This window comes from Anarhichas minor, unplaced genomic scaffold (assembly GCF_050575085.1).
Source record: "Anarhichas minor isolate MPS153535 unplaced genomic scaffold, ASM5057508v1 ptg000026l, whole genome shotgun sequence".
Classification (NCBI taxonomy): domain Eukaryota; kingdom Metazoa; phylum Chordata; class Actinopteri; order Perciformes; family Anarhichadidae; genus Anarhichas; species Anarhichas minor.
This window is the reverse complement of record NW_027466472.1, coordinates 4,992,613-5,019,992: the sequence shown is the minus strand read 5'-3', so window position 1 is coordinate 5,019,992 and position 27,380 is coordinate 4,992,613. Positions and strand designations below refer to the sequence as shown.

Below are 27,380 nucleotides of genomic sequence, written 5' to 3'. Positions count from 1 at the left end.
AACAATATAATAATATAATAATATAATATAATAATACCCAATGTACATTACATCATATTACTTAAATCAGATCTCATCACATATGCATAGGAGCTTTATTTTGAAAGTGTTGACAGTTCCGGCCGGAAACGCCATTTTAACTTCTCGTGGCGGATGACGACAGGACGTGCGCCGCTTTTAAACAACAAAGATGCTGACAGCTCCGTGGACTCAGTCATGAAACCTTTCAGACTGTATGTTCTGATACTCTGATCGGGGAAACTATCGATCCTCCAGAGAACATGTCCATCGTAACAGTTCAGCTCGGTCAGTGCGGCAACCAGGTGGGCCACGAGCTGTTTGACGTCCTCTGCAGCGATGCTCTGGAGGGACAGAGGAAAGTGTACAGCACAGCGGGCTGCGAGCGATTCTTCCACCAAACCTCACGTGGAGGTAAACACCTGATCTATGTCCTCCTTTAGTGGGTGAAATAAGCGTCTAAATAAATAATAAACACACGTGTTTAACTGTCATGTCTCCCTGTCTACAAACCAGAGCTCGTAGCCAGGGCGGTGCTGATTGACATGGAGCCCAAAGTGATCAACCAGAGTATGAGCAGGGCTGCAAAGTGTGGCATGTGGAGGTATGGAGAGTCTTCCCACTTCAGCCAGAAGCAGGGCTCTGGGAACAACTGGGCTAATGGGTAAGACCATTTCACCTTTTACTGTAAAATATGTACAAACTAATAATCTGGTAAATGCAAATAACACTGTTTTTGTTATAGTAGTATGAATATTACAAAGCAAAACATCGGCAATCACCTCATCATTGTGTAAACATGTCAAAACTTTCACAACTCAAGGCCTATTAACGAGCATTCTTCCCTGAGCTTTCAGCTGTTGGGGATGGGTCATGATGACTTAACTCAATAGCTCATAATCTGTTCAGATTTATAAATTAAATATGACTCATTATGGGTTAATTTGCAGATGATTTTTCTCTTATGTCTTGTAACTGTTGTCAACAATGCCCCTTATATTCTGTCAGAGCCGAAGTCGTGCCCGTTTAGTATCATGTATTACAAAGAAAAGCATCAAATTATCACAATTGATAAGTTTTAACTTGAAAGTTTTACTGAAACGATTGATTGATTATCCAAACATTTGCTCGTTCATTTTTTGTTGATCCGCTAACTGATCAATTAATTGTTTCAGCTCTGAAATGAAGCATCAAAGTTCATTCTAGACCTTTTTTAAAATGGCAGTTTGACAATAAGAAGCTAGTAAGCGGAGTTTGAGTTGGGACTGTTTCATGCTTTAGAAACAAGCAAAATGTAACTTAGTGGGAACTTTTTTTTTTTATAGACACAACACAAACACAGGATGTGCTTCTTGTGTCCCACCAGGTACCGTGTCCACGGGCCTCGTCACAGAGACGTGGTGGAGCAGCTGGTGAGGCGAGAGGTGGAGCGCTGTGACAGGTTGGCCGGACTCATGGCCATGATGAGTGTGGCGGGGGGAACGGGGTCCGGCGTTGGTACTTACGTTACTCAGTGTCTCCGAGACATCTACCCCAAAACCTTCATCCTCAACCACCTCACCTGGCCGTACGGGACCGGGGAGGTAACGGAGACGGCTACCGAGTGTTTAGTCTTTAATATTAGAATAATGTGCTGTTAAAATCTTTCACCTGTCCTCTCAGGTGATTGTCCAGAACTACAACTCTGTGCTGACGCTGGCTCACCTCTACCAGCTGTCCGACGCCATCCTGGTGCACGAGAACGACACGGTGCACAGGATCTGCGGTCAGCTGCTCAACATCAAACACATCTCCTTCGGTGATGTCAACAAGGTGATCGCTCACCAGCTGGGCAGCATCCTGCAGCCCGCGCTCACCGCCGACTCCCATGGAGTCTACGGCAGAAATCCTCTGGGTGAGCCATGCCGAGACACGCAGGGCCTGGATGGAGAGGCGGAGTCTACACAGGGAATGTTGTACCCTGTGCCGTCCTCATGAGCCAGCACGTCTCACCCCTAATGTGGACTTTACTCTTTGTCGTCTCTCAGGTGAGTTGGTGAGCGCCCTCGCGTGCCACCCGGAGTACAAGCTGCTCAGTGTGTGCACCATCCCTCAGATGCCTAGTTCCTCCATGGCCTACAGCACGTTCAGCTGGCCGAGCATGCTCAAACACCTACGACAGATGCTCATCTCCAACACCAAGATGGAGGAAGGCAAGTTCTATCAAATTTAACCTCGTAGTTCAGTTTCAGATTCGTTTATTGAGCCATTATATGGCTTGAAAGTGAGTGTAATCCGTTGAACACTTCTGAGGATCGCTGTTTTTCGTCCCGTCTCAGGTATAGACTGGCAGGTGCGTCCACCTGCAGCTTCTGAGCGGACCAGGAGTCTCACAGGATCCAGCTTCAACCGCTCTCTGGCCAACCTGCTCATACTGAGAGGGAAAGACGTTTACAGCGCAGAGACAGGTCTGGTTGAAATGTATTTATTTTACCTGATTAATCCACAAGTCATGAGGGATATGATGACATTTTGGAACGATGTGGCGCTATGCATGAGATGTAAAGTGTGTACCGTCCACAGGTGGCTTCGAGGACCCGGCCCTGTACACCTCCTGGCTCTCATCAGAAGAAGCTTTCAACTCGTGGAAATCCCCAGTGCCTTTTAATAAGTATGAAAAATGTGCCACGCTGGTCAGCAACAGCCAGGCTCTGCTCAGACCTCTGGACAACATGGTGGGAAAAGCCTGGAACATGTTTGCGTCCAGGTGAGTCAGCCCCGTTACTCAGGGGGAAAAAATGTCGCTTTTAGGAAGTGTTTCTTTTTAACGTTTTATTTCCTCTGTTAAAGGGCCTACATTCACCAGTACATTAAGTTTGGGATCTCAGAGGAGGACTTTCTAGACAGCTTCACATCTATTGAGCAAGTCATCTCCAGCTACAAACATCTGCACTAGAAATGGAGAAAACTAACAAGCACCACCTGCCCATTGGACTGTATGTACCAAACAGAATACCATGACGTGGGACATTGCTGCTGCTTTTCTTCTTTTTAAAACATGTACATAAAAAAAAGAGATTTATTTACTTGGTTCACTGAAAGAAACTGATTCCTTGACTTTTGACCATTTCTTTACACCAAAAGTATCATTGGGACACATTCAGTTCCTCTTGTTGGAACTATTTTATTACATTTAATTAGTTATGGACTTTGGGATTAGATCATTTTATCAAATGCTGCGTTCAGAAAAATGTCAACTTCTACACTTCCATGACAACGCAGCGTCTCCATCTGCTGAAGAAGATGTGTTGTGATCAACAGCTACGGAGCTATTCTAGTTAGAAAATGTGAATGTTCAGCAATTATTGGGAAACAAAGAAACGTAACAAGAGCAGTTAACATACTTTTCATCACTTTATTGTTCATTTTTTCCCCCCCCCATCACAGTATTTCCAGATGTGGGCAGATCAACATAAAACCAGGGGTTCACTAAAGACCGGTCTGTGTGTCCACTAATGGACCGGCTGAAGTGCAGTTCTGACACGAGCCAAGCGTCAGAAACGAAATGCTGAAGGCCCAGAACTTCAGCCAGCTTACAGACTGCTGTTGCCGTGCTAGTTTAACAGCCAACACCAGTCTGATAAGCTAGCTGACGGGATGGGAAAGTTGAGTCAAGGATGTTCATGAGAATGTAGAAGCGGGGTCCACAAGCCGGAGTGGAGCAGAATCTGCAGAGTCCGTTTCAGGCCGGACTTCACCCCGACATGAAGAGTCTGATACAAAGAGAACTATTAACTGATGGTGCTGAACTGTTCACTTACCTTAAAGAGGATCATTTCTCAGAGAAAACTAACCATTAGCTCCGTCACGAGGATTTAAAGAAACTTTACAACAGTTTTTAAACGTCACAATATCTCACAGCGTATGAGGATGAACATTTAAAAGTTAATCTTCAACTCAAAGAATGTGAAACAAAAGAGAGAATCAGACTTGGAAACCAGTGCTATGATTTACATGTTTTATATATGATCTGATCCAAGGTTCAACCTAAATGTACAGAATAGAAATGGGTCTAGTTAGCCGAGAGTACAATGTCACTTTACAAATGATATCACCTTTTTTTTTTTTTTGGTTCAAGTTAACTCATGTCCACACAGACCATTAGAATAGAAATACATCTGTGCATACTGTCAAAAAGATATTAAGATATTTACACAATGTGCAAACCATCAACACCACACTCTTAAGTTGATATTGCTTCTTTTTTTTTTTTTTTTCTTCACTATTTTAAACTGACAAATCCAGAGACCAAAAAAAAGACAAATTTGGTCTTTAACAGGACAAAAAACAGGACAATTAAACCCTGAAAAGAAAGACCATCCACAGCAGTTATCTTGGCAGCGCACTGTACAAACAAGTCAAGATCCATCCGTACATAAATGTTACAAAATTAAATAAAAATCAAGTTAAGTCAAAAACTATATTCAAGGGAAGTGAGACCTCCCCGTCTTGCATAAGGCATAGCGTCTGATGGGCACTGCACCTACACAGCAGTCACCACCCAACTGCTGCTGTACATCTGAGGTCAACAAATGGGTTAATTTAACAGAAAGTAACACGTTAAGATCAGCAATAAAACCAATCGCACTACACACCTAGAGAGTGAGATGAGAGGAAGAACTACAAAACCTGAAGAGGGACAAACGCCAAACAGCACATACATCCTCAAAAGCGCTCGCACACACACGCCAACAAATAGTGCCTGGTTTTTTGAGTGGTCGGCCTCTGAGAATGGATTGGATTGGGGGGGGGGGGGCAGGGGGGCAGGGGGGGGGGGGGGGTGAGGTTTGTTGTTAAGTCGTAAGTGGCCGTGGCTGAGCGGAGGTTCTCTCAGCAGCAGCAGCAGAAACAGTCACTTGGATGTTTTTGAACCGCTTCCGTCTCGCCATCACTTGGTCTTCCCCTCTGAGTGCCTCTGCTGCTGCAGGCGCTTGGCGTAGCTCTGAGCCGCGGAGTTGACGATGGAAGTGACAAAGTAGCAGACCATGACCAGCACCACCTTCTCAAACACCCACGACAGCCAGTTCTCATCCTGGAAACCCAAGAAATTGGGAGTGCGTATGCCATCAGTTACCCTCATAAAAAAAAGCATATTGTAATATTTCAGTTCATGGGGCAAAAATATTGCGAATATCCATGTAACCCATGGAGTGCGTGTTCTCTAGCAGCCAAAGACTCAAACTAAAAACTACAGCTCGCAAATATACAAGTATCAACGCATACGTTGGTCGATAACTAAAATAAAATTGCAGTACAGAAATGGTAAAGATATGTTTGAGGTCATTAAAAAAAAATTCTTAGTTACATCATTTGTCCACCAGAGAGCACTGATAATCACACTTTGGTAATAACTAAATTTAAGGATGTTTAAAAACATTATGTTTTGCAATTACGAGAAAAAAAAGAAGCTTTTTTTTAACACTCCAAAATATAAATATTGGCCTCAAATTTGTTGGGCTTTATTAAAACAAGCTCCCAACTCTGTTTATATTTTCCATCTAGAGCACGACAAAAGGCTCAAAGACATACATTGCTAATCTTAACAAATAAATACATCAATAAAAGTCAGATTTTTGTGATATAAAGAAGAAGTCATCATTCTAAAGTGGTGCGTGGTCAAATATTACCACTAGTATTGCTCTTACCGCTGATGCACTTCCTCCAGCATGGTGCAGCTTGTTCCTCTGTGCGTCCAGGTACTGACTGAAGGGCTTCTGGAGTGATGGTCCCACTCTGGGCACAGACCTGACACAGCGCATACATGCACACAGAGACACAAGAGACGGGGAGGAAGAACATTAGTTCACTTACCCTTTAAAGCACCCTTCCTTTGACAAGGACACACAAAAATTGAAGCTTTAGAACACTTGTTCCCTATAAGAGCCTGAAGTCTTCTCTTTCCCTGAACACTACCAAAAGGTCCTCAACCAGCATCCTTTGTAACAGCTGCTGGAGGCCCTGTCCTACATGAGGGGCCCATCCTGGAGCCTCCACCTACTGTGAGCAGGAGCAGACAGCAGAGAGGAATGAAGTAGAAACCCTTCGGCCCTCCTCTTATACTCCTCAGCTCTCTATAGGAGCCCGTGTCAGCCCCTTAAATCAGGAAGTGAGTCGACATGATGTCATCACCTTTACCACCATTGCTGCCTTCTTGTGGAATGATATCCAATCAGGGCGTGCTCATGTCCTTATTTGGTAATGTGGATTAGCTCACCAGGGGGCCAATCATAATGGATACCAGCTCATCAATTCATGTCATAGAGAAGCAATGGAGTTATAGTTCCACATGTTGGTCAGCAGTGGTACAGTTGAAAGGGATCCATTTTCTATATAGACTTCCCACTTCTTTCATTCAATTCTGTCCCAACTTGAGACATAAACATGTTTTTGGATCATTTACTAAACAACTAATAGCTAAAGGGAAGTGGGTAATTGCTCATTTCAAACAAACCCAACTAGTTTTAGTTTGACTCATTCATTTTTCTTGCCATCTCTTCCACTTAGCATGCAAGCACACACAAAAAACATCCTGTATCAGTACTGAAGCTCTCATGGCGAGTCACCGTCTGAACTTCATGGGAAAGAACCTTGAATTTAATTTTTCAATCAAAAAGACACAGAACACTCGGCTATGACCATAGATTCAGGTCAAAGCTACTTCCTGGACGTACATTAAAGTGACATTAGATTAAGATCACTAACTGCTCATTTTTTATTTAATCTAGTCTATCATGAACTTAACATTAAGTCTGACTAAACTCTTTACTGGCTTTTATTTGGCCTACTGATAATTCATTACTTGACCTACAATGATTACTAATTAGTATCTTTTTCTTTTACTGTGAATGCTACATTTTAGCACCCAAAGTGCTACATTAAAGCTAACAATTAGGACATTACCGCTACCTTGAATTCCTTAAACTAGTTCAACAGTCAGAAGGTTTTTTTTCCATCTATGGTCTATGATTACGTTTCCCGCCTCGCTGGGGCAAATATCTGAGTGAAAGCTGAACTTGGTGAGTCAGATCAACATGCTCAGATGGGACCTCACATGCCTGACCACCAGTGCTGGAGAGATGGAACGCATGCGTGTGTGGAGGGGGGGGGGTATACCTTTTCTGTGGAAAAACGCTAAATGCATGCACGTACACCCCCGCAGTGAAAGCATTCATTCATACAGGATCTCCAATCAGTGGTCAAAATGCATCTGAAAATGTTTACAAATGCATTGCGGTCCACAAAACCAGGTGAAGACAATGGCTCCACAAACACACACACACACACACACACACACACACACACACACACACACACGCACACACACACTTACCCAATGAGAGACACCATTTGCTCCACTATGTGCTTGCTGAAGGTGATGATAACAAATAGTTTCTGTAAGAAAACGAGAGAGATTAATAAGCGTTAAAAACAATTACTTTCTGATAATATGCAGAGGAATACAACACAGAAAACCTCCCTGACATAAAATGATAGACGTTTATGTAAAGTGGTGTTTTACAGGACATGGGGACAAAACAACAAAGTGTCTCTGAGAAACACACATGACAAACAGAAATATATTGACGGATAAAACATCTTTAGATTTTCTATTTTAGCGGCACAGCTGTGGGAAATTGAGGCCACATCTGCCACAGTCCACAGACACACTAATTACGAAACCCAAACCCGGCAGTAAGCTAAATTCTGGGCTGCGGGGGGCTTTGTGTGGTTTTTGCAAAGCGCCAAAGTGTGTGTGTGTGTGTGTGTGTGTGTGTGTGTTCTTTCTCCGGTCCTGAAACTGATCAGCTTTAAACAGCATGACACATGGCCCCCTGGACAAAATCAGACGGGACATGACACGTGATGCCCAAGAGGTTCAAGGTACCAAAAAAAGGAAAATACTACAAAGAGACACCCCCCCCCCCCCCCCCGCAGCTTCATACCGGCTCTTTAACTTCCTCCTCTCATGTCTAGCTTCTCATGTCCACTCGACATCCTCCACAACCTTTGTCTGGAAGGCCTCAGAGTGAGATCACCGACTGGTACCACCATGAGATGGATCGGCTCAGTTTGTTAAGACACTCAGCGACTCACCCGCAGACAGACTCCCTTTGTATCGGCTTATATTAGTCACTGGTGTGGCAGACTCAACAATCGACCCATAATTAACAGGTTTTTTTTGATCTAGTGGAGTTTTATTTAATCCAAACTCTTGTTTAAGACTTCTTAAAAGCTTCCTTCCTTTCATCTGGAGCCTGTTTATACGTTCTGGATCAATCTCAAAGCTAAAACTAGAATAAGGAATCCCCAAAAGGCCCAGAGTCAGAAAGAGTTAACCAAAAGTGCACAATTAGGAGTTTCTCACAGCCACCAACCCGTGATCTAAGCTGGAGGTTTGATCTCAGTTCTCCCACACGTTTTGAGGTTGTGAATCAGTCAGCAGTGCATAACCCCCCCCCCCCCCTTTTTTTTGACATGCTTTATTACATTATGTGGATAGGCAATTGTGATGACATGAAACAAAAGATGAGTCATATTTGAAGCTAAGTGTGCCTGTATGGTTTTCTTTATGTTAAAATGGAAAAACCTGGTGTGATTTGATGTGAACTGGTCCTTTGCTCGTGTATAACCTCCTCTGATAAAAAAAAGCTTTTAGTTGAGCTACCGACCTGTATATGCATCTTGATGATGGCTTTCCCAATTAGAGTCGCTCCAAAGAAGGTCCAGAAGGGAACCATGAAATGACCGCAGGTTATTCCAGCCAGGTCGAAGAGAGGATTAGGGATCTGAAACACACACAGAAATCACATATTAATGTATAAGTTACCCTTGTTACAGGTTATTGAAATGAGGAAAGACATTAATCTTTCATCACACATGCATAAAACTTGCTGTTACATTATAAAGAACTTACCGAGGCACAAGCCAAGATCCCAAAAAACCCCACTTTCTGCACCATATGCTGCACTCCCAGTTTAGCTCTTGTGACAAAATCCTGAAAAACAAATGAGCAAAAACAGATTCAAACCACATTACAGCCGTCAGATATGAATGGGTAAGATCTTCTTAAAAGACTGGCATGACACGGCACAAGTTTTAAATACATGGGTGTCTCTCAACACGTCATCCTTTTATTCATTTCTGAAAATACTCGAGCTGTGTTTCTCACAGATGTGTGGTTTGCTGAGCAGATTCTCTGCCAAGACTATTACAAGAAACGAGAGTACTGTTGAGAGTACTGGGGTGAAATGGCTGCTATTTCTGAGCACTGTATGAAGTAAAATAAAATCTATTTTGGTTTAGTTTTGTTGGTTTGATGACATTACAGCTGAAAACTCAACATAAGAGCAGAGGATCTTTAGTTCCCATCTTCAGCCCTGTGGGGGGGGGGGGGATGTCTGCGATTACATGGTGAAGATGAATAGAAACAATAACCCAGCACTCACAAATAAAGGTTCTCCTCATTAATTATGTTTCAGGTAGAAGCCATCGTCAGCTACTTTCCACAATACATGGTGGAGATGACGGCCGATGCAGGAGGGAGATTAAGGGGGCAGCTCATCAACGTCGATTTTGGAAGCCATTCACATTTCAGTCTCCACAATTACAATTCATCTTTGATTTCATCTTCAGAATTTTGTTTTATACGTCACAAAAAACCCTGAAGATGAAGCATTAAAGTTAGTCGGCAACTTAAAATAACTACTCAGGATATAGTGACCGTCATAAAAAAACAAACATCTGCCATATTTGCTCAGTTACAAGTTATGATTCATTCTTTTCAAGTTTGTTTCAATGTATCGCAAGTTATTTTAGTCCTATGAAGAATACTGACTTGAGATTATTTATTATAACAATACACACCTCAAAGTCATTTTCTTCTTAAGATATTTTGTGTGACATTGATTCCCATGAACCATGTGTTCCTCAGCTGTTAATAAAAAAAGCTTCAGACTCTCCTGTGAGCCGGTTGCTTAGAAAACATGTGAGAAATGCACACGCGGATACGTCCTGAACACATTCCCGTGATGAGACCCGTGTGATGTGAGGTTTGGCCTCTTGAGCCTATTCATCTGAGAAACAGGTCATGGAGACAACGTACACAATCCCTCTGATTTCTGTTGCTGCTGCTGACTCAGCATCTGATCTCAGCCGTCTCCAGTCATGTGAGCTTAGGTTCCTGACAGAACTGTCAGTCAGTCAAATTAGAGGCCGGTGAAAAGAGAGGAGGGAGGGAGGGAGGGAAAGAGGGAGGCAGGAGAGAGAGAGCGTAGCCCGAGGGATGATTAAAGGGGGGAGCTGTGCTCAGGGTGACTCACCCACAAAACAGACAGATTTACTGGAAGTGCAAGGAGGGAGGGGCTTCACTGAAGTCACATGGCACTTCAGGACCAATCGCTGGACAGTGGCTCCATGGTCAGTCGTGCATTATAAAGATGAGGCCAGATCAGATATGATCATGTCATATTGGGTGGGTTGGTAAAGTGTAAACATCTGTGCTAATATGGAACCAAGTAGAGGGACGAACACTTCAATATTCAGGGTAGTTGTGTCTTCAATGAGGACAGGAGGTTGAATCGAGGCTAACTTCTGCACTAAATGTGAGAAATTTGGAGGATAAAGAAAATGTAACCTATTCACAGTTAACTTGTGTTTGTGGAGATTTTTAAACTACACACTCTGCTTTAAGGTGTAACCGTTTGCCACTTCAGATCAAATGAAAAGGTCATCTGAGGTGGGTACTGCTTCTTAAATCTTGATCAAAACATTCTTTGTATTTTTGTGCACATGATCTGCTGATGACAAAACCACTGGTTCTCATAACAGATGTGTGAGTGTGTGTGTGTGTGTGTGTGCGACTCTGACCTGAGCGCCCTCTGCCTGCTCCAGCATCTCCTCAAACTCCTCGTAGTCTTCGTCCTCTGGATCAGCTCCCGACTGACGAGCCGCTCTGGCCATGAAATACGGAGGCAGCTCCCCGATGGCAGTGCCTGCCCCCTAGACCAGCACAATCAAAAATGCTCCACGTCAGCGTTTGCTAATCCATTTCACCCACAGGCGACTAATTCATGCCACCATGAACTTCTGAATTTCGTACACACGACACAAGCATTTGAAGCATATACAAGTATCATAGCGTTTCTGTCCTTCCATAGGCATGTTGACATGAGGCTGAGAGTAGTTTCCAGCGGTCACAATACCACCCACCGCTGGCTAACAGTCTTGCCCTTTGTCAGTGTGCATCACTGAGCTGTCTCTTTATTCAAACTTACCCACATGCAGGCCTCCAGGCGGACCTTTGACATGATTGAGAAGAGGGAGATGCTCCCCTCCAGCCCTCCACCTTGGGGACACATGATCTGGTCTGGGTACGGAGGCTCTGGGAAGTCTGTGGAGCTGCACTCGTATGCTGCCAGGGTCACCGATGCTATGTGAGGACCCTGAGAGAGGTGAGACAAGATGAGCTGCATTAGTGGACATATACTATACTATTATTAGCCTACCCTTGTTGAATATTCTCAACAGAAGAAAGTTTAAATATTGCCAATACCACGGTCAGTAAATGCTAGGTGTACCTAATAAACTGGCAACTGTGTGTATTTAAGTATTTAGTAACTGTTGGACCTTTAACAATGATATATGGCTGTATTGCACAGCCCTACACAAGTACTTTAGGTGAATTGAATGTGCTGTTGCATGATTAAAGGAGCTCTTGTGCCCACAGGTACAGACACAGACCGACGGTAGCTGACTCACAGTCTCTCTCCGACAGGTAGGCATGTCATCCTTTATCATTGTAAAGACGTCTGGTTAGGCCCAGCCACCTGGCCTCAAAAACAGTGGGCCCCGCTGTAACTAGCACACAGCTCCTCCATTATGCCTCCTTCAGGTGATACAGGCAGCACTGACAGAAGATGGACAGCGCACAATTAATCTGTGTTGACTGGAAATTACTCCCCCCCCCCCGCCACCGCGTATGAGCGCACAAGAGGCTTCTTTAGTTGACACAACACGGTCTGTTCCAAACCAAACAGGAGCTCACTTAATGGCGTTTCTTCACGACACGACAAGAAACACTAAGCAGCTGCGAGTCAAACTCTGAAACCAAACCGACACTCATCAGACCGGCGATACGTTGGCCCTGCGGGGAACTTCTTTGTTCACCAGAGTACAACGCTTTGCATACAGGGCCGATGAACTACTTCTTTGCGCAGTATCCTAAGTGGATTTCCATTAAATGAAAAAAAAAGATTACAAATCATGTTTAGGAACGAGACAACCTCGCAAAAGCACCGCTAGTGGACCCGTAAAGCAGCAGAGATGGGACAGACAACATACTACCAATTGTTCCTTTTCTCACCAGTAATGGGTCTAAATATGTCAAAGTTATTGGGAAGGTGACTCAACAGGAAGGGCCACGGAGTGATTCAAATGTTAAAACGAGTTCAGGAAAATTTCACGGCAATCTGCTTTGACACTCTGACCTCTGGATCGAGTAAGAGGGAAGTTCTCATGCGTAGCTCTCCGTGTCTCCAAAAATGTTACGATCTAATCATCTCGGGGTCATGAACAGCCACAGCACATTTCATGGAATCCAACAAATAATTAGCGGAAAACAGCCTGTGCTGGTTGACTTTAATTTGGACCTGATAAGTGTACGTTAGCAACATTAGGAATCATTCTCTGAACATCATACACAACTTTAATCAGGTGTTCTAAACCAAAGAGGTGAACGGAGACAGGGTTGGATCGCCATATTTAGCTGCCATCATGACAGGAGGAAAAGAAGCTTTAATCAAACCATGATCAAATAGATACATCTCCAAGTAAAAGCAATGTATGAACGTGCCTTTTCTCTTATTTCATCCACATTAGTACGACTAGAATCCAGCACTGAGCTGCAACACATCATGATGAATCATAAGATCATGCTGGTGAGTGAATCCCCTCTCCCATGAGCGTGATGATTTCCTCCTCTCTATGGGGCTATCTATTCGTGCTTCAGGCTTGATGTGAACTCACAGTGCAACGTGTGCAGGTGGGAGATGTTTTTCCTTCAACATTAAAACCGGGGGTTTCCCCGTCTACGGCTGACATCAACACTGAGTAAGTAGGCATCAGTGATAGGAGCTGTGACACTGAACACGAGCTAAGTTCTAGTGAATAGAGACACAGGAAATAGTCTCCTTATGAGCAGAGGGCTTATGGTCAACATGTGTGAAAAGCTGAAGAAAAGGCTATACAGTCTGGAGGGGGCTACGATAAAGGAGGCCTGGGTTGGTGTGAGGAGATGGCAGGAGGTCTAACAGAGAGCTGGGAAAGGACCGATGAGCTGGAACTGTTTTTTCTAAACCTCTTCAAAAGCACTCCTCCACGGCTACAACCCCTTGAACCTAATAGTATCTTTGCTCAGTTCATAATGTAAAGTTAATTGTAATTCAAACCACCACGTTCTTCTGTCGCTAATTGGGCCACAAGAGCCCTCCCACTTATAATAGAGACATGGGAGGATTGTCCTGACTTTCAACAGAACACTTTTCTCCTGTAACATGAAGGTTGCTAGCCACTAACATTTCGGGAATACTGGTTTACATTTTATTGTCTAGACACAATGTTTCTGATGGGAATTTCAACATTTTATCAGGTTTAGTAAAACAAGATCAGAAGAGCCTCAAGTAGGCCATCAAAGTGGGACGCAAAGGAAAGTTGTTGTCAAAAACAGATAGTATCCATTGCAAAAGTAAAAGCTGGTCATTTAAAAAAAAAAAAAAAAAAAAGAAATGAGGAGAAACTGGTTTAACAGATGCTCGGTTGTTCCATCCGGGGGAGATGACGGTGCCTACTCAGAGAGAAAACCTCCCTCACACAGAGGAGGGAGAGAGGATGAGGTCACACCTTCTAAAGTGTTAAAGAGAACATGAGCCACCGCTGCGTTATTGTTGGACTGAGTTTTTAAAGTAACTATAGACAACAGAGGACAGTGAACTCAGTCAAACAAACAATGTGAAGCATTAACAGAAGGAGTGCACAGCATCTCCGACACATGGAGGGCCCAGTAATATCTGTTCCCATGATTTCATTAGCATGGAAACATCTGACTCAGCAGGCCCACATCTGCACAAACTCCACAGAACAGAAGCCACATCATCGGTCTAAAGAGGACTATGTCGCACTCTGGTTTCATGTTGCTACGTTCTCCTTTTTTTTTTTTTTAAACCACAAGACAAATGACACACATTTTGGTGACTCAGTCATACGGTCATTCTGTGACTGCATGTCAGGGGAAAAATTACACTGAACTTTTGGTTCGCTCTGGATCTGAAGGGTGACAAAATGGAATGAGTGGAAGACAATGACTGTGGAGTGTGACGCCATCCTCTGGCAACTGCAGGAATAGACACACATGGAGCTTTTATGTCCATTAGGCAGGTATGTCTAGAAGGGAAGTGTGTGGTGAATGAGACGTCAGCCTGCATACTATAGATACACACAGGACATCCTGACTCATGCCGAGTACATCCGACCAGATAATAACACTGTGTCCTTCGAGACATTTTCATTTTGCAGCCTTTTGACTGTTGAGAAATGGGTCGCATGTTGGCCAGCTGAGTCAGTTTTCCCAGAAATATGTAAATGTAGTAATGGGTACAATCGTGACAAAAACATGTGGATGATTAGATATTAATGTGGTTTAAGTGGAACGTTACATCTATTTATTGTGTCTGTTTTTGTTTGCACTTACAGTGTGTACAGGTGGGCAAATTACTTTATCACTGACCGGCATTTCTCGCCATTTTTCCCCCAGTTACTACAATTTCATGCTGCTTATTTAAATGGCATTACATCAACATTTGCTCCAGTTGGTTTGAACTTTATATAGAGCCAGAACAGTAGGCGGCTTCACATTCATAAAGATGCGTTAGTTTATATTTTTCCTCACTTTTGTCATGTTGCTCATCTTAAGACGGAAGATTTCTTTCACAGCCACAGCTGCCCTCGCAGTGAGGTGGCTGCTGGGATTGCAGCACTTTCATAATTCAGTGCAGCCTGATACTTTTTGTTTCATATCTTTTTTTGGGATAGCGTGTCTGTATTTTGTACAAACCCAATTCAAAAACTGGTGTGTACACTTCTGCCAAACCATAAAGTGTTATCTTACCAGATAGAGGAGAAAGGTGTGCAGGCCGGTCCCAAGGCCAACCGAGGACAGGATCCCAAGGCCTACCCAGTAGGCACACCACAGGAACCTCTTCTCCAGGTACTCGACATACTTCAGTGAGGAAAATAAAACTGATTAGAAGGCAAATGCTGCTTGAATTATGTCTGTTTTTAAAAAGGCAATTCTAAATTACTTTAAACAACAGTTTGAGTCTTTCGTACTGATATTTAATGATTTACTTAAGAGCTGTCGTGAGTTACATATTAGTTCATCATTGTAAATGTGAGGAATATAAGGAGATTCATTTTATGTTGAAGCTTGGTGATGCTTCAACCGAACAGTAACGAACCGCTGCACAGAGGAATTAGTAAACACAACTTTCAGCCAACTGACTGTATGATAATAGGTTACTTGACCTCATTATTTCCCAACAGCCTTACAAGAATGTTTTTAGGTGGCTAAAGAGTGACTTATCATTGACCTTTAAACAGGCTGGTGACAGAGCAGTGGTGTTGATTATTAACGTCAAGCCTTACTTGTTGGTGTGCTCCCTCCGTAGAGTAGGCGAAGGAGAACAGAGAACATAACAACAAAACTAAGAACACTGCGCCTCGTCGCTGCCAAAGCCTGAAAAGGAAAGAAAGGAAACAAAATGTCAATAAGTAAACAAGATCAAATAACTAATTATTATTTAAGTCAGCGGGTATGTTGGTGAGCAATACAGACTAGATTAACAAGAAAAACAGATATGACATCCTGACAAAAACACTAGAAAAACCTGTTCAACGTCTTACTTCAAGGTCCACTCCTTTAGCTTGATAAGAGTCTCCAGGAGGAAATAGTGTAGTGTGGTGACGGGCCTCCTCCACACCACCAGAGACAGGCGGTCCTCCTTATCCTCCTGTCGCCTCTCTCTCACTGAAGAGTCTGGAGCGCAGACAGAATTGCAATCAACCTCCAATACTGTCATACTTGCCTCTACTTCAACTATTGTATTCTGTTGAGCTGTTAATGGTAAATACATGATACCACGTGACACCAACCAGCTCTATTATAAGCCAATAGTTTGAATGAATCAGGGTGTGTATGACTTGTTCAAACTATATGGTGGTTATCGTACTGTGGCATCAGAGATAACACCTGCTACACGTCTCAGGGACACCTCGGAGATGAGTGTTGACTTCTTCTAATGTACACATTTAAAAAGTTTGACGTTTACCGACCTGTCGACTTGCCGTTGTGTTTGTCTCTGGCTGCACGTTTCTGTTGCCGTGCACAGCTCGCTCCATTGGCTGCCATCATGTCTATCAAGGTCTCAGCAGGTCAGGCTAGGAGACAAGAGAACAAGAGAATAACAGTCGCTCGCTCACTGTTCTTTCGTTTCCTATTGACCAAAGAGCACATGCCTGTCTGGAAAACCTTGTCAGCTTTAAAAAATAAAAAAAAAATAAAAATCTCGTCAACACGCCGACAGACATTTAAATGAGATTACAAAAAGATTAAATATCATTCAAGATATATGACGAACATGTTACCAACTGCCTCGTGACAACAACGTGTGGTTTACTTAATAATCGTCGCTTTGTGGTTTAATCTGTCACAATATATGATGCCGAATGCGTGCACATCACAATCCTCCACATGCTAACCGGTTAGCCACCATGCTAACGGCTAAGCTAGGGACGGAGGCAGTTTCTACATCAAAGGGTTTTAATATTAATAAGGAGTCGCCTTACTTGTGAGGAGATATGTAAAAAAAACGTTCCTTCTCGTTCTGCTGCTATAGTAATGACAACATTTACTCCAAACTGAGGGGATCTAGCGCGATGTTTGTTAAAATCATATGACAGTCGTACCTCTTTCCTGTCCTCTAGACCCGGAAACAAACCTCGGACGTGTTAAAGTAAAACCCGTTCAGCCGTGACATATTTTTCTTCAAGCAAATTTTGTTATCCTGGTGTGGTGAAATAATCCGTTGTATAAACGTGGAAACAATGCGTAGTATATATAAAGCACAGTCTTGCCTTCTAATTCAATACGATTTAACTCATAAAGGTGATGCTTTTATTGTGAAATTGGATTGGAGACGTATTTCCGTAAAGTGTGTGTCATGGTCCAATCAGAGGATGCCAAATTTGCCAACAAAGTGAGACTATTGCAACACTCGCAGTGGGTTAGTTTTAACCTTGAGCCATGGAACAATATTAGTCTAGAACCAGATGAAGATGGCATTAATCCTAAATCAAGTCTGAACATTGTTGGTCAGTCTCAGTGTCCGTCTGTCCATCAGGAGTGTCCAACTGTAAAACAGGTCTGCATTGTATACTTGATGGATCTCCTTTTGGGCCCTTAAAGGACCCTTTACCTCACTGCAATGATGCAGACTGAACATATATCATTATTTTACTCAGAGAGAGCAAAACTTAATTTATTGAGCTTCATGACATTCAAGCCAAACACATCTCTGTGTACACTGAGGAAAAATACACAAAGACTTTGTTTTATTACATTGAATGAAGCAGAGTACGCAATTTTGAACAATTGCAGCACTTTTGTGTGTCATTATTCCATGTATGTATACGTGTGTGAGACATAAAATATAATTTCACATTTTTGTATTTTTCAATTAACCAGACTTCACTGAACATGACAAACTAAAACCAATGAGTCTTCAGTATCCCAATTATCAAAACACATTGGTACAAAAGATTATCAGCCAGTGGAAGCTGGATTTATCAAACTAGGGTCAAATATTGACCAAGAAAATGCTTTGAGTCATCATTTTATCAACATGCACCCAATATGTCAAAGGGCCCCAAAACAACTGATGTTTGTACAAAACAATGAAAAATTAAACAGAAGTGAGCATGAGGGGGGGGGGGGAAATACAACAAAGTTCCACAGCTGCATGAAACTAGGCGTTATGCAGATCATCCAAAATGGAAGCTGATCAACCAAATCAAAGCCCGTCATTGGCTGAAGGAGACATTGCAGCTTATACGGTCTCAGGCAAGGTCCCTAATAGGAACCATAGGCACTGATTTAGCAGATGGCTTGTTCTATTCCTGGATAGTAACTTAAGCAGGTAGCGATACGGAGGTCCTTTCCTGTTGGAGGGTCCGGTTTCACTCATCATAGTGTAGTGAGGACAGGAACTTATCCACATCCAGGTCATGGGGGAATAAGTCTACAAGTTTTTTCCTTTCCTGCAGATTGAAACAAAAAGTCAGAATTACACAACAGTGATGTGAATCAACATCCCCTCTTTTAATGGTATTAATGGGGTTATGCATAAACACTTCATTACAATATAAAAGTAAAGTACAGACAGCAAAAGGCAGTTCTTCAGCAAGAGAACATCTTGTGGCTCTGTGTAGATGTGCTGCTCATTACACACACAGTGTTGCATGGATGCAGAACAGAGACAGCTCGGATCCTCTTAGTTCTTAATGATCGGGGCAAACAATAAATAATAGTAAAGATCAGCCTGATGGTGGCACTAGAGTAAAGGCCGCACTGTCACCTAAATCCATCCAGCCACTCTGTAAACTGCTTATCTTGTTCAGGGCCACAGAGGGCACCAGTCTATTAGAGGACGAACACATGGCGACACAGTCACACCTACAGGCAAAGAGAGTCCAATGCACCAAACCGGCATGTCATGTTAGGACATCTCTCATTCTCAGCTTGTCAGGCTCAGTCCTAAGTTAAAAGACTAAACTTAACTTTCATTAGTATACCGTTTTTACATATAATCATTAGAATTGCTTAAGAGAGCAAACCAGAGTGTATTGGTTGTCTCTCAGGGTTGTCCAAAATATGAAAGATTCCCTTATTGAAGCTTTTTTCAAATGTGAGAACTTGCAGCTTTCCATATTTGATAGAAAACCTTTAGAGTTTTGATTAAAAAGGCGATTTGAAGACATCACCTTGGGCTTTTCTAAATTGTAACATTTTTTTCTTTTTCTTGACAATTTATGGACCAAACGATTAAAACGGAAAAATAATACACTGTGAAAAAAGTCGTTGTCTGCAGCCCTACATCTAAAAACAGAACAATGTTGAAGCAGAACTTGTCTATAACAAAGTAGTTTTAACACCCAAACACATTCTAAACATGACAAATCCTTGTATGGTACTCACCCGGTCTGTCTTTTGGCTGGGAGATTGTTTTGACTCCTTCTTTGCACGTGGGCTGGCCGTGGGAGAAGGCTGTTTGCGTTTCTTAGAGGTCTTTGAGCTCGTGGGCGATTTCTCTCCCACTTCCTCCTGACGCAAGCTGTCCTTCAGTGGAGTGCCCGTCCTGGCGATGGCGGCACGCGAGAGAATCATGAGCGTGTGGGCGGCCATGTTGATGCTGTTTTCACTGCCGGCCTCGCTGGCTGGGCTGCAGGTGGGGACGTCCGGGGTGTTGGGAGGAATCAGGTGCTTGGGAGTCCCCTCTCCGTCTTTACCTTTCCTCTGTCGGGAAGGAGTCCGGGCGCGGTCAGCAGACTCCTCCTGGCTGCGACCAGTCCCCGGGGTACAGGGAAGGCTGTGGTCTGAGCCGCCTGCTCCGGGCCTCTTGACTGGGGAGGAAGGAGAGTTGAGCCCCTGGATGTCCTGCAGCATCTCAGCTGCCTGTTTGGCCAGAGAGCTGGTCTTTGAGGGGGCTTTTGTAGCCTTGGACTGAGGATTCGATGCAGGCTGGGTGACAACCGGAGGGCTGAAGTCTCTTAATGCCGAGGATGAAGGCGTTGACTGCTGCTGCTCTTGCAAGCTGCCTTTCATCTCATTTTCCTTGTTAGCCGTCACATTTGGCATCTCCTGAGTAGGAGTCCTCTTTTCTGTGCACCCCTCTCGTGATTTGCTAGCAGCCTTTTCTACAGGTTCTTTCCTGCTGCTCTCCTCTTTCTCCTTTACAGTTCCTGATTTCAGAGCAGAATCAGAGGACAAGGACTTAGAAGTACGAGAATCCTTCGCTTGTGCTGCATCACCATCCTTATCATGATTGTGTATACCGTCTATAGATTTTGATCTCCTTCCCGATTCTGACTTTTTCAAAGTCTCGGGCTGAGGGGCATCAACCCTGCTGGTACTTGCCCTTTGAGACTCTTCGTTATGGGTGCCATGATCTTGTTTGCGATAGTTCTTTTTAAGAGGATGTTTCTTGTGCTGTTGTGGAGGAGTGGCCTTCTCGGCCTCCTTCATGAAGCTTCCTCCGGTCTGGGTATCTGTTGAGCATCTGACGGTCTCTATTCTCCTCCGGGGCTTGTTGCCACTCAAGATAGAAGGTTTAGTTCGAGTCCCCGACTGTTTATCATCTTTGTCAGTCTGCTGGGCAGATCGTGGCGTCGATTTAGCTTTGGTGCTTCTTCTTGTTTTAGCAGTTTGTGCTTGAACTTCTGCAGAAGAGTCAAAACATAGAATTCTCCTATGACGAGGACCCGTTGCTGTCTCCTGCTGGCCCGTGTTTTCAGCCAACACAGGTTGAACCAAGTTACCGACCAGGTGTTGCTCAGGGCCTGGAATTCAGAGAAAGAAGGTAGTGACATTAAAACATTAAGCAGAGAAACACAGAGGACATCCTTTGGTAACATGAAGCAAAACATTTTATAGCGCGAGCTGGCACCGCTCCAATTCAACTTGCAACTCACCAGCAGGTGTAGACCGTTTGATTGTGGGAGACTTTGGCGTGACAGTTTCTGGCTGCTGTACCGGTGCTGGGTTTGGTATGGCAACAAGCTGTAAATACAACAATGTTGATAAGTTTTCTTATTCTGGGCGTTGCTAAAAGTGATGCATTAATGTTCATTTTACCATACACAATACAATTGCAGCAGAATGGTAGATGATCATCTGAATGATCAGGAATCATGTTATTATTTAGGTAAACATGTTAAGAAAGGAAATACCTTTTGACTACCAACTGAAGAAGTGCAGATAAAGTTCTGTTACCTGATTGGACAGCATCTGGACCTTCCCCAGAGTATTTGGCCCCACAACAGAAACAGGAAGCAACATGGGCTTAACAGGTGATGGTAAGATGAGTGTTGGCCCTGCACAAAATAAAAAATTTAAAAAAAAATGAATTATGGCAAAAAAACTAATCTCAATGAACTTTGCTCTTTAGAGTTTCCTGAATTTTCTGTGGAGGTACTCAACATGTTTTATATTTTCAGGTATTTTGCACTGCAGCCTGTGTGTCAATGTGGACGAGCATACCAAATTGTGCATTATGTATTGCTTCATAGGAACATAACTCATTATCAATACACATGATCACATTCTATAAAAATGGGGCCAAAGAGACATGACAAGAGAAGAGTGTCCCTTTCACAGTAAGTTAAGACAATTACAAACTAAATATAAAAAAAGATGCAACTACAAAAACCAAAGCCAGCTAGTGATACTTACTAGAGAATACTTTCTGTCTACCGAGATGACCCACTACTGTAGTCTGTTGTCTCTTACCGGTGGAAGAGCCTCGAGAGCGAGATGGTGTGGTCACCCCGTACTGGTTGGTGGGCAAAGGCTGCACCGTTGAGACTCCAGCAGACAGTAACACCTGTCTGGTTTGAGCATCTGCAGTAGGGGGCTCAGTCACAAGGAAATAGCTGGCAGTGGCTCCTTGGAGGGCAGGATTAGCCATGTTCAGGGGTAGCTGAATTATGAAGTTTTGCTGGGCCTGTGACGTCCCCGTCAACGGGGATGCGACTACAGCTCCAGTTTTACAGCTGAGAGGACTGGCGTGCGCCTCAGAGGTTTGTAAGCCACTAACTGCCTGTGCCGCCTCATCCAAGGTAGCCTTTGGTGTGCCGGGGCTTACGGAGGACTTAGCTGGAGAGGAAAGGTAGATGGTGGGTATCTTGTCTCCAGAAATGCTAGACATTGCCTGATTCAAGGCCGCGTTGCTGGAAAAATCCTCCTCCTGGTTGTCGCTAATAATGATCTCCAAAGAAACGATATTACTGGAATCCACTGCAGCCTTGCTTGGAGTGGTGTGGTTGGCAGATGGAGGATCGAGTGCTGCACCAACTGGGGCACAAGAGGAGGAGGAGGATGCGGGTGAGACGGGTAAGGATGAGGCGGGCGTAGCCGTTAGCGTTGCAGAAGTAGAAGCAGATGTGGGTGCCGATGAGGGCGAGGCAGGCACAGTTGTGACCGCGGCACTGCTAGGAGGAGATGTGCAAGAGGCAGATTCAGGTGTTACTGAGAGAGAAGCCCCGGGTTGAGTGTCTATCCCACTGCCTGAAAGAGACATATGAGGTAGGTCGGCCGTCAGCATCGGAGTGTTGTTTAGTTCCACTTGCAAAGGAAACAAAAAAGCAGAGGGGGCTGGAGCAAGTTGCGCTTTAGATCCTGGCGCTTGTTTATGCTCCGGTCCTTGAACGACATACGATGTCGCTTCCGGCACATTAAACACAGCGGAGGGAAGAACGGTTGATTCACTGGGGGAAGTTATGATGCACGGGCCTTCCTTCGTGGCAGGCTCCTGAATGAGCATACAGTCTGAAAGAGGGGGAGGGGTGTTCAACGGTTCATCAATATCCATCGGTGTTACAAAAACAAAGTTATTGAAGAGTGAGGCCTTTTCTTTTCTGTTTGAGTCCACTGCAGCGGATGAGACACCTCGATGCTCCCCGTGACTCACTAACAACCTGGCTGAACTGTTTTCTATTCTAGACACTCTGCCGCTGGGGCCAAGAGCTACTTTCTTCAACAAGGTGGGAGCAGTAGACTTCCTGGTTCTATGCTCTTGTCCAGCTCTCATCTTTACGGCCATTGCCGTTGTATCCGAAGCCTTAGCATCTCGGTGTGCAGTGACTGAAAAATTAAATAAATATTTGAGTATTAGTATCTGTCCCCATGTGTGTATTTAATGCAGCTTGGTCTTCAATAGACCTTATTCTCCTTCCAAACTTTGAATTCAAGAAACTTGCTTTGGCCTATGTGAGGCAGACAATAATCAAAAGGTGACATTGTAAGAATACCTGGATCATCACTCGGAAGGGGTCCGACTGTAGATGAAGGTCCAGCGGGGTCGCCCTCTTCTGGAATATTGCCAATATCTCCATCCCCCGGTTCGCCATCAGGGAATCGTGTTTTATCTGTAAATATACATCAGAAAACTTGGTTTTCTATGGTGCGTTATAGCACAATTTAAAAAGAAGTGATTCAGAAGTGCTCTGCACAGCAAACAAAATGAAAGCAAAGTAGGTTACTGTAGTCGAAGAGCTCAAAGAGGGCGTGAAAAGCTGGGTCGGACTCCGTTTGCTCCAAAATGTCATGAATGGCATCGTCACTCATGTGGATTTCCCCCTGTTTCAGAGGACAAATGTCAGGAAATAATGTAAGGACACACAGTAAAATAAGCACAGCTTGTTATATATATATATATAATTATATTGTTATGATATTAGTATTTATAGTTTTTCAGCACCTGTAATCCCAGGATTTCATCAATAGACTGGTCTGCCTCCACTGTACTCGAAGGGGCCTTAGATGTTTGGGGCGTTGGCTCACTGATGAGGAGAAATTGGTGCAGCCATGTAATAACATCCTTGCAGACATGTCACAACTTTGATTGCCATCGACAAAATCATAAATCATCTATCACAACAACTTAATACAAACGCAGTGAGGAAATGACAACTGAAAACTTACTTGGCGAGGATTTTGTTGATGTTTTCAGCAAGCTTCTCTTGTAACGATCGGTCCCCCAATATCCTGTCACGTGCATTTTGTATCACAAGCTGCTGTGGAAATTAGCACGTGTTGTGAGGTCAAAAAAATATATGAAACATAAAACCTAAAAAATTCTGATTCCATGACATTTTACTATCACTTAATTGCTTCCAGAAACAGAGGTACGGCTGAGGTCACCTACTGTTGGTCTGAGAAACAACAGTTATTTTTACCCCTCACTTAACTCTAATAATATAAATAATAGATTAAAGTGTTGAGACATGTCCCAGGGAAGCTGGCCCTGCACAATGAACCAAAATCAGATCAAACTGGTGTCTAGAGCATCCAGTCATTCACCATACTACAAAAATGAAAACACATTTATTTCAGGGATCCTAAAGAGGTGATAATCTAAAAAGGTAATTTAGCCCTAATCTGCAGCACAACATCATCGTAACTCCTGACATATAGATCTACTTACAGGAAAGTTCCCGTCACCATCTTCAGGTTGAGGTTCTGCATTGGGGGTACTGACAGTCATGGCACATCTACTGGGGGTACTGGACCCACACTGAGCACCACCTCTCTTCCTGGGGGTGTCCCTGAAGGCAGCAGAAAAAGAAAAAAAACATAATATATATATATAAAAGAGGTTAGGAGGTGGCTGCCAACATGCACAAGGCATGGACAACACAATATCATGAAGCGCTATCTCATACAGAAACACCCCAAATTAAACCCGTTAACAGGAAAAACACAGGTGTAACTAATAACATTAACGATGAGTCCTTTCCATTTAGATGAAGCAGTTCCGCAGTCCTTCTATTCTGCTCAGCTGGCTGAAACAGACATTCCATTAAATGTAGTAAGCAGCACCCTTACTTTCCCTGCAATCACATGTTAGCTGTGCAAATGTCTGCAGTGAATAAGGTCTAAACCGAGGCCATGTACCTCGCACACAGAGTTTGAGCCACGGTCATACAGACACATTGATTAAAATATCAAAACTGCAGTAGTTCTTTTCACGGTAGACATTTTGGTGATTTCCAAAATGTCCTGTTATTTAGTAGCTAAGACAGAATGTGAGATTTTTAATATGTCCGAAACCTTAGTATGGAACCAATAGGCTGTGAGTTGCATACTATTTCCAGTCTAATATTACAGTATGCAAAGACTGGACACTACGGCGGCATTAACATCCCATAATGCAATGCGGTATGCATTCTAGTCAAGTCCCCGAATAAGCATTTACATCTACTTCTGTACTGTAGTTCTGCATCGAGAAAGCAGCTTTGTCAATCAAATGCATCAATGCGTTAACTGCAATATAACAATAATAATCATTCTTACCATTTCCGCCGTCCAGGAGACATTGGACCTGGATTTAGCCGATGTTCTGAAACAATTATCTGTATTGGTGAATCCCCTGTGGTGGACACATTACGTCACACATCATACACAAGCAAATTTGTTTTGTGACAATCATCAACGTTTTCAAGCAATCATCAAAAATACAAGACTACTTTTGTTCAAAGAAAATCAGAATACATGTTTGTTTCAACGTCTCTACAGTATTAAAAATGTCACCTCAGCTGCACTGTCAATAAAACCCAAATATATAGAGAGCACTGCTTATTTTGTGGTACTGACTGGGCGTGTTTAGTAACCGGCTGCCATCATGGATCTGCTGGTGTGCGCCACTGCTGGTGGCTGGTCGGGCGTGCGCGGCAGTGTAGCTCACGGGAGTGGAGTGGCCGAGCATGCTGTGGGAGATGTTTGCAGGGCTGACGATGGAGCTCGTCTCAGAGACCGATGAGCAGACGACACCAGCAGCCGAAGCCACGGTCAACACCCGTTGTCTAGCCATGTTAGCCAATCCGATGCGTGAACGTACTGCAATGAACAGAGACTAGTAAATGAAAGGCCCTAAAACCAAACCCTGAGCCAAAACACAACTCAGACAGCAAATATAAGATAAATAAAAACTTTACCAATCGACAACAGAACACCTCAACATTAGACAATTACACTTTCAACTGCATACCACACATACATTTGATGGGTAGAAATCATAATACAAAAATCTTGATAGCTGAGACAAACGTACTTGGGTGGGTGTCGATTAAAAAAAAACATTGGTAACATTGCAGTATACATTAATGTAGCAGTAATGTACCCTTTGTCACAACAAATTAAAATGGAAAAACTAATAACAGACTTACTTCTTTGATTTGCTGATATAGCTGGGGAATTCTGCAATGACCTAAGGATAAGATACAGAAGAATAATGGAACAATAACAGTGTTGAATGTCAGCTTTGAATAGAAGTCACTGAGATTTGAGACGGTGGTCAGTTAAAACTTAGTTGCAGTGATTTAGAAGATGAATCTTGAAGCTTCTTACTTGATCTGGTTGAGTGTAAAGTCCAGCTTTTTCCACAACGAGGTCATCACTGCAGGGACCTCATGACAAGACTCTATTGAAAAATGACCCAAAACATAAGCGCGACACTTTAAGAATATATAACAAATGCTACATGTTTCTAGGTGGAACAATGTCAGATAAGCTCACCTTTTGTTTTGGCAGCTACATACTCGTTTAGGATGGTTGTCAGGCCTTTCCCAAAGATGGACTGTGAGGGGGGGGGACAAACAAGAAATCACAGATGTGCAGTTCAATGTACGAGCATCATGACATACACACTGAAGAGTTTGTGAAAAGGGGGCCTATCAGAGACAAAAAAGGCGCACTTACAAAAACACAAGCAGGAATAGTCCCATCTTCTGTGGAGTGTTCGGCGTACTCTTTCAGGTTTGGGCACTCGTGGATGAAAGCTTGGGTTGTCTCGCACAGTCGCTCTTCTTGGAGGTACCCTGAAGAAGGACGTTTACCAACATCATCAGAGGAGCATAACAAAGCTCAAACGGCAAATTTCGATAGTTAATTACCCAAATGCACTGCAGGTTTATCGTTGAAGGTTGGTAACGGCTATACGCATTGAGCCACCTTTTTACAGTTAACGTTAATTAAGTATCATGTTTGGCTAACGCTAACGTACAGCTACAGTTTCGCTTCGAACGACAACACTAAAACCTTGATTAGACTTACCCAAAACAAGCCGGGCGACGTCGGACGGCAGCAACATGGCTGCCTGTTGGTTGATATTAGGAGTCAAGAGGAAGCTACATGTTGAGAAAAATCTCTCAAAAAAATCTGTTATACCGAGTCGAATTTAAAAAACCGTCAGCGGTTATTATTGTGAAGGTCCTGGGATGATGTCGCTTACTCAAAAGGCGGGGAACTCAAGCGTAACCCGGAAGTTTGTGGATTAACGTCCCGATGGAAGTGCTGGTAGTTGTAGTCCAATCCGAAACGTCAAACTCCACTACACTCTGCTCTATACATTAATACGTGTAATATATCGGACATGACTTCTATATGCTTTCTAACACTTTAATAATATTGCACCCGACCAAACAGTAAGTTCGTTTGACCG

At 43.4% G+C, this 27,380-nt stretch overlaps 3 protein-coding genes across 5 annotated transcripts; 1 reads left to right on the top strand and 2 right to left on the bottom strand.

The window, feature by feature from the left end:
* Positions 1-138: 138 nt before the first annotated feature.
* tubd1 (tubulin, delta 1) lies at positions 139-3,088 on the top strand. Its single transcript, XM_076099950.1, has 8 exons — positions 139-432; positions 535-682; positions 1,385-1,601; positions 1,681-1,912; positions 2,046-2,210; positions 2,337-2,465; positions 2,581-2,764; positions 2,848-3,088. The coding sequence occupies exons 1-8, from the start codon at positions 282-284 to the stop codon at positions 2,951-2,953; spliced, it is 1,332 nt and encodes a 443-aa protein (XP_075956065.1). The 5' UTR covers positions 139-281; the 3' UTR covers positions 2,954-3,088.
* A 913-nt stretch (positions 3,089-4,001) lies between these two features.
* Positions 4,002-17,147, bottom strand: vmp1 (vacuole membrane protein 1). Its single transcript, XM_076099951.1, has 12 exons — positions 16,954-17,147; positions 16,441-16,545; positions 16,012-16,144; positions 15,754-15,844; positions 15,218-15,328; positions 11,331-11,498; positions 10,924-11,055; positions 8,972-9,052; positions 8,727-8,843; positions 7,388-7,449; positions 5,703-5,802; positions 4,002-5,089 (listed from the first exon to the last, which is right to left on the bottom strand). Exons 2-12 carry the CDS (start codon positions 16,517-16,519, stop codon positions 4,946-4,948), a joined length of 1,218 nt encoding a protein of 405 aa, XP_075956066.1. The 5' UTR covers positions 16,520-16,545; positions 16,954-17,147; the 3' UTR covers positions 4,002-4,945.
* Positions 17,148-17,612: 465 nt separating this feature from the next.
* Positions 17,613-27,309, bottom strand: npat (nuclear protein, ataxia-telangiectasia locus). Of its 3 annotated transcripts, none has more exons than XM_076099947.1 (17): positions 26,993-27,309; positions 26,639-26,757; positions 26,456-26,516; positions 26,288-26,360; positions 26,107-26,147; positions 25,535-25,777; positions 25,235-25,310; positions 24,366-24,486; positions 23,864-23,955; positions 23,640-23,721; positions 23,422-23,518; positions 23,191-23,307; positions 21,614-23,023; positions 21,155-21,255; positions 20,854-20,941; positions 19,361-20,721; positions 17,613-18,423 (listed from the first exon to the last, which is right to left on the bottom strand). In XM_076099947.1, exons 1-17 carry the CDS (start codon positions 27,027-27,029, stop codon positions 18,343-18,345), a joined length of 4,200 nt encoding a protein of 1,399 aa, XP_075956062.1. In that variant the 5' UTR covers positions 27,030-27,309; the 3' UTR covers positions 17,613-18,342. The 3 variants fall into 3 exon arrangements, with proteins under 3 accessions (XP_075956062.1, XP_075956063.1, XP_075956064.1); XM_076099948.1 differs by having other exon boundaries at positions 23,864-23,952; XM_076099949.1 differs by having other exon boundaries at positions 21,671-23,023; positions 26,993-27,308.
* Between the last annotated feature and the right edge of the window lie 71 nt (positions 27,310-27,380).